This window comes from Olea europaea, unplaced genomic scaffold (assembly GCF_002742605.1).
Source record: "Olea europaea var. sylvestris unplaced genomic scaffold, O_europaea_v1 scaffold701, whole genome shotgun sequence".
NCBI classification, from domain to species: domain Eukaryota; kingdom Viridiplantae; phylum Streptophyta; class Magnoliopsida; order Lamiales; family Oleaceae; genus Olea; species Olea europaea.
Window position 1 is genome coordinate 97,831 of NW_019265404.1, and position 11,731 is coordinate 109,561.

Below are 11,731 nucleotides of genomic sequence, written 5' to 3' on the forward strand. Positions count from 1 at the left end.
CCTGACCTATTGGGGCACATCCCGCGATTTACCTCCCTCACAAAGCTCTAAGGGCGGGGCAGTGAGGGCTCTCGAGGTTGGGGTTCAACCTTTTTTTTTCTTTTTTTTGATAAAGAATGAGCAATCACGGCCCTATAACTGTTCTAGAAAAGCAAGGGGGTATGCTACACTATTAACATCTCGCCTGGCTAACCAACAAATTAAATGTGTTTTAAATGTTTGGTAGGTATTAGTTTTAATTATTAAATAATTTTTTGATTGATTAAAAATTAAAATAAAAAAAGTCTTTTTACGCTTTTTTATACTTATGCCTCGTCTAATCTAACCTAGCCAATAGGCTGGTCTTCACGTATTATCACGCATTATGTCATTTAGAATACTAATTCAAATAATAGTGATGCATCTTCTATTGTCAATACATATTACTATATAAATTGTTTTTTTATATTTCATAAACAATTTAATAGTGTAATTTACAAACATGTCTATGAGCATATTAATTTCTTTTTTCAATTATTGCTTAATTTAAACGTATTGAATTGTTCAAAATAAAAAAGAGAAAAAATGACAGATTGAGACTCAGATCGACCCACAATATTAGCTGAGTCACTAATTCCGAGGATGGTCTAAGCTAGAGCTCATGCTAATCTCATTGAACTACAGTTACCAAGCTAACCCTAACATTGGCCCGGCCAAACTATGGGACCACTAGTCGGACTAGAGGGTCAATATTAGACCACTGAATCAATCTTTATGTATAAGAATGTTTTATTAATAAAACCTCAAAAATATTTACATGATCAAATAATTTTTTGAGTAAAATTATTTACGGGTCACTAATCGGATTGCTTTGTTCAATCGAACCCGATCAAGGCTGGTTCATTCGGTTGAACCCAGGTTCATCTACAGAATTATCCTAATATGATCGAGGTATGGTTCATCGATTTCTTGATTAGGTTGACATGATTGATTCGAAGTTAATAACCATGTATTCAATGGATTTCATTAAACGATCAGTCACATTTCACAGTGGGACAATGTATGGATCATTGTCAAAATCATACAATAGGATAGGCTTGCAAGACTGCAAGTATACATCTAGACAGCCTATTAAATTGTGTCCCTTTTGGCATGGGGACAAAAGAGATGTATCAGCCTAGAAACTATATATTGTGAATCTTGGTCCCAATTAATTTTTGATTGTACAATGTTAACATGTGTCCCTGTACCACATTTGTTCAAGCACGGTCCAGTTCATGTTTGCATGCCTAATAGGACAATGGTTCTAAATTAATTGAGGTCCTTGTTTTTTTTTTTTTTTTTCATTTTTCTTTCTATTTGCCAAATTCTAATTGTAGATGTCAAATCTAATTGATCTTGCACATTCTTATCGACTTTCAAGTTCTTCTAGATCCACTTGTATGGTATCGAGCTCCTTTAGTTTGACCATTTTTACACATCTAGATAATAAAGAGACTGATTGCCCCTTTAATATTATGCTATATACTATATTTAGTTCGTGTTAACAGTGCTCATCTTTGTACAAATGTTACAGTACGATGATGGTCAAGCTCCCATTGTCGATTGGGATGTCGCGAAGACTATAGATGCCTACAAGCATGATTATCATCAGTGGTTCATTGTTAGGATGATTATGTTGAAGCATACAAGTGGTATTTATAGAACCTTCCTCAATGTTCCGGTAAGTTTAAAAGGAGCTTAAAAGCACTTCTTTTTCTAGCCATGTTAACATGTTTTGCTAAGTTTGAAGCACACACCGTCAATATAAGATTGAAAAAAGTAAGAACCAGCTACTTATAAGCTTAGTCAAATGTGGATAGACTTCTATTAGATAACGGTCCACATGGTCCGAATCCGATTCCTTGGTTTCTAAGGGAACTTACCTTCATTTATGTATAAGTATACATAGTTACATCTTAATGTAGATTGATATACACCTACCCTTTCCAAAATAAAGAAAAATAACTATGTACAACCATAATGGAAAGTGCATGCTTGGTAATTGGCATACAATATTAGACTATATTATCTAGTAAACTTTGTCAAACGTACGATTAAGATGATTCATTTCGTTGTCTACGCATTCGTGCCCCCCACGACATATTTTCAGTCGAGTCCTTGTACATACTTCTTCTATTTAACTCTGATAGTTGAGATTCCCATCGTCCCTTCCATTCACACTTCTGTTCCATTTGCTGTAATTACCATAAAACAAGTCTAGTAAAAGAATAATCAAATTCAATTTGTAAAAGCAAAATACTCCTATTTTCTATGCATATAAGAAGATAATTTTCTTTTCATCCATCTTCGATATAACTTTGTGGGAGCACGACTCTAAACCGAACAACACCACATGCCACCAACATGTAAATACCTCAATAAAGTTCGACACAGTAATTTCTTTTAAGATTGTACTCGCACTTTTCCTACAGATCTCGTTAAGGACCAGTTTGACACGACTTCTGTTTTTGCTTTTACTTCTTGAAAAAGTTTCTTAAGTTATCTATAATTATCTTGCTCTAAAAACTCTCGTAACCACACAAAACACTTTTAAAAAATGATCAAAATATGTTTAAAAGTAATTTTTTATTCTTCAAAACAATTTTTGACTTTTCAAAAGCCCCACCAAACAAAAGTCCAACTTTTACAATCAACAAATTTCAATTTTGGTAAAACTTTTAATCCTTTCCACTAAAAAAGTTAAAAGGATTCTATGGAAAGTCCTAATGCACTTTCCGAATATTTCTCACCAAATTACATCTGCCCATCTAGAATTCTATCAGTAATCATTTTCACCAAATTACAACTACCCATCTAAATATTTCTCCCATAATTACATCCACCACTTTAATTTGAATACATGGAAAAACCAACTTGATATAAAAATAATAATAATCGAAAATTAAAATTTTAATTTAAATCAAAGTCAACAATTAATTTTAATCACATATTTTACGAGATTCACAACTTTTCAACCATACATTTCATCAATTTTTATCAAAATCTATCAAAATTTTATTTTAATCCCTATCAAATATGAGCGAAATATACTTTACTCTCAATTTGTAAAGCTTTTGAGTCAAGTAGTATCACACTAATCAAATATCCCGTAATCGAGTATTTCCGTCACTCATTTACAAAAAGTACTTCAATAAAAGATTAATTGCGCATGTGAAAACGAGTAAAGACTAAAACAAGTATATCCTCATTCCCTCTCCACTTCTTGTAGAGATTTGAATATTGTTATACAAGATTGTTCGAACATATTTAGCTAAGCTTAAAAAATAAGTTTACTTTTTGGCCCCGCCTCGATGACTTTTTTTTCTTACTTTCAAATTGACAAATCTACTTTTTCAAATATTTGATTTATTTCTAAGTTTCATGAAAAAAAAGAACTTTATCCATTTTAAAATGACTTTTTTTACTTAAAAGTGACATGTAACAATTAAAGTACAAGAAAATGAGTTTTGAAATAGTAAATTAAGAAGAAAAAAAGTCCTGAAATAATGATAGACATAACATCGTCAGAATATACGAAAAAGGGAAAGAACCTGGTCAAATTCGGAACGCCTCCGGGCAGAGAATGCGAGGTGAAGCCCCTTAGCCATGTCTAAATCGTACAACGCTCTCTTTCCAGGATCCGACAGCGTTTCGTAGGCCTCTTGTACCCTTATGAACTGCTGAGCATACTCCTCAGTCCGACCCGGAGGGGAGACATCCGGGTGGTACTTCCGGGCCATCTGCCTGTATGCTTGTTTGATCTCAATCAAAGATCCCGTCTCGGGTATGCCCAATAAATCGTAGAAACTGGAGGGCTTCTCCGAGGTGAATGATAGAGTATCATTAAGGGTGGATTTAACGAGTTTAATGGTTCGGCCCGGTCCGACACGGAATGATACGGAGGAGGGAATAAGAAGTGGATCGGGTCGGATTGATGGGAGGAAGGAGAAGCGGAGGGGATCGCTTCTGGGTAGTGAAAAACCATAGTTGCAGCGCATATTGAGAATTTCTAGATCTTTTCTTGATGCTGTGAGGGTGTATATGTATGTATATATAGGAGGAAGAGGAAGTGGTGGTGTTGGGCGGGTCGTGGTGGAGGAATGTTCGATAAGGGGGACAATGAAGTTGAAGTTGGTAATTTGGTTTTGATTTGGTTGGAAACTTTTGGCTTTTGTTATTTATGAGTTTAGCGATTTTCAGAATAGTTATTCTTTGAAAATAATTTTGTGTGACTACGTAGTAAAAACATTGAAAAATAATTTTTCCATTTTTTTTTTTTTAATAATGTGTGGTTAAAATTAAATCTGAGATAGAATTGATTCTCGAGAAATCAAAATAAAAGACAATTCAAATAAATTTTTAGGATGTATTTAAAAAGAACAATGCTATGTGTACACACAAATTGTACAGAGGAGTTTATGGAATGTCACGTGACATTATTTCATTGGAGTTTAGACAAAAAATAAAGTTACAAATCTATCTATGCAATATATCTGGACAAATATCATTTCAGATTTAAAAAATTAAGTATTTAAAGATGAAAATCAGTAGGTATATTAAAACGTCCTAACTAGTTAAGTTGATTATGCTCCTCTCTACTTTTGCTTTCTTTCTCTTTGATTGTGGTACCTCCTTAACATCCTGTCATATATCCATTGGAAAGTCTTATTGATAAATAGGGATAAAGATACTGGTAGGTCTTGTCCAAACAAGACGCTTGATTGGCGCCTCGACAAGATCTACGTGGTCATATCCGTTCAGCATAATCCTAACTGTAATAAAATCATGTGAAATTGGTCTAATGGCACCGGTGGGAACTTTCCACATGGATGAGGAAGGTTCGCACCCTATCATCACCTTCCCAATGTAATAAAAATCTAATAATTTCTATTTACAATTTATAGATGTGAAAAAATTTAAAAAATTCAATTTGTGTAATAATTTGTTTAAAACACAAAACCATTACCTTAAGAAATTAAGATCGGCTCCCACTCTTTTTCTCTCACCTATATCAGATTATTGTACATGTTAATTTTTGTACTTTAGGATTTCTATGAATCAAAAAGTTCAAGCTAAACTGTGGTATAAGTTGATTAATCAAAGAGTTCATTCTTTGCAATTCGACCTCTTTACTTTCTTTTTATTTTATTTTTTTATGCAAACACGGCTAGTTCAATACGTAGATATCAATTTTTTGTTTATATAGTTATGTATTTAATTAGTATTTTTATATCAGCTCGTTTTAAAAGTAGAAGAATTTAATTATTGTCGATAATTAAATTATAGGCTCCAGCATGCCTCACATATAGATTGAATAAGATTTATTAAGAAACAAATAATTTCTTCTCAAATTATTATTTAATTTTTGATGTGTTAATTTTCTCTTTTTCATGATTATTAGTCTCCACTATTTTGTTTCTTGATGATTTCTTAGCTAAATTTTTTCCCTTGCGCAAATATTGTCTGTTAGGTATATGTGTTGAAAACGTCTATATGAAGATACTTATTTTACATATATAATATCATGGGTAGAATCGAACTCGAATCGGAATCGACGATTGGGGTTTCGGTTTGGTTCAATAATTACAAGGACTCAAATAGTTCAATTTATGAAATATTCGAAGTACAATGTGCAGGTTCAAGTATTACAATCTCCCGAATGACCCACTCGATTTTTGGGTCTAATTCCATAATACTTAGAGATAAGTGAACAATACATATGGATCAATTGAAATATTTGATTGAAAACAATGTTTGACCATTTATCAAATGGAGGCTAAAAAATAAATATAGCCCCCGTTTGGATCCCTTTAAAACTCTTCAATTTAATTTAATTTTTTCTTTCTTTTACTTTCAACCACACAGTCTTGAATAAAATAATATTACACTCAAATTGAAAATTTTTCAACCACACAATCTTCAAAAAAAAAGTATTATTTCCCTTCATTATAAATTCAAATAATGGGGGCCAAACGGTGCCATATATATATTAGAGAGGTAGATATGACCAAGTGATTTAAGACTGTAGTAGGTGCTACCTAATGTTGATCTAGAAAGGCAAATTCCGTAGTATTTTTATGTTGTTATCAAACGAGTTATTATTTTGCAGTGACATTAATCACAATATTTAATTTGTTATCTAAATGGTTTACTAATAAAAGAATAATAAAATAGGAAATGCTTATCAGTTTCTTGCAAGTGGATGACCAAAATAAGATTACAAATCGAAAAGAAAGGAATGGAAACAATATTAAAATGGTGACATGTCAATGTCTGTGACCTAAATCAATAAATGAAATGTCAAAAGGCCTGTTTTTTTTTTTTTTTTTTTTTTTTACAAGGTTTTGAAATTTACTATGGTCTCTCATCAAATGGTAATGTTAAAACTATTTTTCCCAGTTTTTAATAAATTTGCTGGGTTTTGACATTTGTCTAGAGGTGTCAATTTTTTTGTTCGATGAATACGATTCTTTGACTTGAGCAAGTTATATTATATAATTATGTGCAAGTGAGAGGGAAGTCGAGATTAATAATCGAATAGGTAATTAAGCACATGGTTGGTTTAGATCAAAATTATATATTTTTTTTGTAATTTTTGATAAAAGTTGACGAAGTGTGTGATTGTAAAGTTAAGAAAAGTTGGAATCTCATAAAGCCCTTGTTTGAGCCTCGTTTTTGGGGAAGAATGAATTTTTGAATAGTATATTGATGGAAAATATGTGGTTAAAAAATAAGAAAAAGTTTTGAATTTGCTTGTAATATTATTTTATTGAGGAATGTGTAGTTGAAATGATATCAAAATACTGTTGAAAAATACATTTTTCCAACAGAATGAGACTCAAATAAGGGCAAAATGTATAAATAAAAAATAAATTTGAGAAAAAATAAATTTTAGAAAAAATAAAGATGGCCAAATAATTACCTCTAATTTTTGAAAATAGACAGGCTCACGAGCCTGGACATCGAGAGATTTAATATCTGTCGGATAATTTTTTTCTTAGTTTTAATCATATATTTTTCAAAAAATTCGTTTATCACTTGAAATAATCGTTCTCAGACAAGCTCTTGATGAGTCATAGAGATGCAATAACTAGGATTTCACCCAAACAAGCGCTTGATGGGTCATATATCAAACTTTCCCTCAACAAAGTCTTCTTTCAAACGGTCAACTCTTTCTTGATCAAGTTTTAATAATTATAAGCGGATTATATCGTGTAAAAAATTAATATTATGATAGATTAATATGATATTAGTCTTTGCAATTTATTTAATCCAGCCTCTATATTTTATTTGGAACTATATGAAGATGAGTTTAGACCAAATAAGATATAACAAAGTTTTGTGTTAATTACTATAATCATCGTGATTCACAATGATATTATTCAACTAATGCGCGTATCTAAATCCTTGTTTGGTGGAGATTAAAGTCATTATTTTAATAAATTTTGATAAAAATTGATGAAATGTGTGGTTAAAATTAATTGTTGATTTTAACTTGAAATTTTAATTAAATTTTAATCCAAATCAAATATGATCTTAATATATAAGAAATTTTACAAATACGACTTTATAAACAGCTGAATAGAAAATATAACCCTTAAAATTAAAATTCACACTTTCTATTTTACCTTATGAAGCATTTTTATTACTATTTTCTTATTGTTGATTTTCATGAAAAGATTTTTTTTTTCCCTTTTTAAATGATAACCATTTTTTGTGATTTACAAATTTTACTATATTATTTTCCTAAACTCTAACATCAAATTAATAAAAAATAAACTTTTCAAGTCTTGATAAAATAATTATTATTTACTACACTCTTGTTGTTCAATGGAAAAAAATAAAATAAAATTAAATAAGATAAGTTTTATATTAGCTATTATTTTGTAACTAGATACCAATTTCTTATTTAGTTTAAGTTGGATGCATAATTATATTGAAAAATTGGTATGTACGATGTTAAATAATGTAATACAAAGGGTCTAATTGGGGTTTTTTTTTTTTTAAATTATGAATATTTTAGTATATTTTAACTATTTTTAATGATAAATTTGTAATTTTTTAACAAAAATTGTGTTTGTTTCCTTACTATAAAATGGAATATGAGAAGTATAAATTTAGAAAATATGGTATATAGGGTGTATTTTAATATATAAAGTACTCACAGCCGTAAAAAGTTGTTAAATCCTTTAGTTCGATTAACTTAACCCTTGTTTGAGTCACATTATTGGAATGAAAATACATTTTTAATAGTATATTGATGGGAAATATATGGTTAAAAAATAACGAAAAGTTTTGAATTTGCGTATAATATTATTTTATTAAAGAATGTGTGGTTGAAATGATGTCAAATCACTGTTGAAAATGTATTTTTTTCAAATAATGTGGCTCTAAATTTGTTTGATCTTTTTTCTGTTGGTCGAACTAAAAGAATTATGTTAATTCTTTTAGTTCGACCAACAGAAAAAAGATCAAACAAATTTAGACTCAATAATTTCATAAAAATAAAATTATAAAACCATAGGTGTCAGTTATCACAAAATGAAATTCAATTAATAAGAAAATCGTTTACTTTAAAAAAAATAGTTAATTTTTAACTTGATTTTATATTTGTTAATTTAATATTATAAACTCATTAATTTTACATTTTAAAAAAAATTGCAAAAAATCAAAAAAAATTTCCCATTTTAAAGTATATAATATTACATAATATCCAGTTCATCTACTTGCCTGTCACTCGTTGATTCCCCTTGATATTGAAAGAGACATATTTTTATACCAGAATTAAGTCTATTTTCCTTTTGTCCCTTTCCATAAATATTATATTATAGTAATTTGGTGTCTTTTTTGTGAAAATTAATAAACATCAAAGTACTAATGTGTATTTATATGTAATCAACTTGTTTGGGACAGGCTGGCCCCTTCCTTTATGTTTTTCAATTTAAATCGTATATCAAAAAATGAAAATGAAAAATCATTTATGAAATAAATTAATAATGAAATAGGGACGAAAATGGAGATAATTTAGCTCCCGTTTGAGCTACATTATTGTAAAAATGAAAAAGAAAAATATAAACGTTATAAACCCAGACAAAATATAAAAAGTCAAATATGATGATTTGATATGATGATTAACAGTCATATTTTTCATTTTAATGAGAAAATAATAGGTCTCAAACAGGGCCTTAATCCTCACCCGCCCTAATCTCGTCACCTACTCTCTAAAATTCTCAACAAGGCAGGGGATGAACAGATGCCATCCCTAAAATTTATCATGTTTTGTATTAAGCAAGCTACTTAATAAAATAAAATTAAAAAAAAAGAAGAAGAAGAAGAAGAATGTGGTTTTATTTTTCTTGGTCATAGTTGAATAAAATATCACTTATTTATCTAAATAGTGAAATGATTCTTACAGTCAAACTAAGTGAGTTTTTACTTAAATTAACAAAATAAAAGGTCACAGCTAAACACAATTAAACTTATTTAAAAATATAATTTTATTAAGTACTATGTATTGGATATATATATTATCCGTTGATCTTTGAAAGAAACTTTGAGCTCTCTTGCGCGCCCTACATTTTGTGCAAGGGCTGTCATACAAAGTGTACAGCAAATGCTGTACACTTAGCATTCCCCTTATTTTAATACTTCTCCGTCTTTTTAGATATGTATTAAGTTTTGATGGAATGGATAGGCCACGGTATAAAAATCTAAAAATAAAAATAAAAAAAAATCAAATTACCATTATTAATATGATTGCAAATAATATTAAATAAAATTTAACGTTTTTTACCTCTTGTTCTAAACGTTATATTCTATAATTTTACTAGTATCATGAAATTTTTAATTTATCGTTATTCTGTAATCGCTACTGAAAAAGGAGCATGATATACGTACAAAGGGCGTTGTACACTCTCCTCATATGAGAGGGATCCATTCTGAGGGAAGTGTATATGGACATGTCAACCATCCGTGTACGAATATCAAAGTCCTAAAAAGAAAGTCTATTGTAGACGATTAACAGCTTTCAATTATGCTATTCATTGACTTCAGCAGCCTCCATTAGGTAATAATTAAGTCCCTACCTCGGTTTTGACATTAGTTTGTGGTTTTGGATATAGGTGTAGAGGTGTCAACTTTTTTGTGGAGGGTTGGAGATGAATATAAGAGTAATTTAAATTAAATAAGTTATATTTTTAAATTATGATTTTATGTTGTACTGATTGTGTGACGTGCACGTAAGGAACATTTATTAATGCATTTAAACTGCACATAACAAACCTAAGTCCCTGTTTGAGACATTTTTTTAAAAAAAATAATAAATTATTTTTTGCTAAATTCATTTTTATTAACACATTCTTTCAATAAATAAATTTACACATAAATAAAAAAAATTAAAAAAAAAATCCTACTCTTTAACAATACAATGCATAAGAAATCACTATTATAAAATCGATGTCCTTGTTTGGTATTGATTTAAATCATATTTTAATTTAAATTAAAGTCAAACAATCAATATTAACCACATCTTTTACAGTCTCACTACTTTTCAACCACTTCAATAACTTTTATCAAAATTTACTAAAAATCTAATTTTAATCCCTACCAAACATGGACTATATAAAAAAAATTACTAGTGTCAGACCTTAGAAATTGCTCGAATCCCACGAATGAATCGAAAGTTAGATCTACATTAAATCTCATCCAAATCGCCCCAAATTTGACTTCACATATATTTCTAATAGATGTAGATTAGAAATATGTTTTAATCCATCAACCATACCTAAAATGATCGAACCATTTTATGAGTTACCTTCAAATAGTTTTCAACTTTAACTACCAACGAGCGGTCATGAGCTCAACAATCGACATCGAGAAGTCATATCTTTCGTGGAAAAAAAACAAGACAAGAGCCCAATGAGAAGAACACATGGTAGCTCATTGAGCCACAAATATCCTCCCAATTGGCAATTACCATACAAAAAATGCTTTACACTCTTAGCACCTTGTTAATACTCGCCTTATCAAGACCTAACTTGTGGTTTTTGTAGAAAAAAAACAAGACAAGAGCCCAATGAGAAGAACACATGGTAGCTCATTGAGCCACAAATATCCTCCCAATTGGCAATTACCATACAAAAAATGCTTTACACTCTTAGCACCTTGTTAATACTCGCCTTGTCAAGACCTAACTTGTGGTTTTTGGCTTTTTTCCTTTTTGTACGCTGTCATAGCACAAGCATGAATGAATTAGGATAGGAAGAGATGTTCGCTAGCCTGCCTTAAAAAAGAAGGTTATGTTCGGCGTGCATCTCCATGCCCATGACGGATTAGTAGGCTAACCCAGGCAAAATTTTACTTTTTATTTTTGTCTTTTTTCATATTTTTAAGAAGTAAGAACAAAATTAAAGCTATTAAGACTCGATGACATGATACATGCTTTGACACGAGTGGTTCTACTTAACATATGTGCTCAGCGAGTATTTTGTTCGATTGACAGGTTCCTCCCTCCAAGTTTCCTACATCATGTTTTTCATGAAATATAAGATTGAACTTTGTACTCTGGAACGATCATAGCATGATTGCTCGCCTAATGTCAAATCAATGGGTATAATTTCCACAAGGGCAGGGGAGGGAGAGAGTGGAGTAAGCCCTTTCAATCAAAAAATTGCCTAATCAGTTCACAAATTATTGAAATTCTATTTTCTGA

At 30.2% G+C, this 11,731-nt stretch overlaps 1 protein-coding gene across 1 annotated transcript; it reads right to left on the minus strand.

Annotated features, from left to right (window-relative positions):
- Window positions 1-1,848: 1,848 nt before the first annotated feature.
- LOC111390640 (chaperone protein dnaJ 20, chloroplastic-like) lies at window positions 1,849-4,178 on the minus strand. Its single transcript, XM_023015705.1, has 2 exons — window positions 3,573-4,178; window positions 1,849-2,216 (listed from the first exon to the last, which is right to left on the minus strand). The coding sequence occupies exons 1-2, from the start codon at window positions 4,017-4,019 to the stop codon at window positions 2,076-2,078; spliced, it is 588 nt and encodes a 195-aa protein (XP_022871473.1). The 5' UTR covers window positions 4,020-4,178; the 3' UTR covers window positions 1,849-2,075.
- Window positions 4,179-11,731: the final 7,553 nt, after the last annotated feature.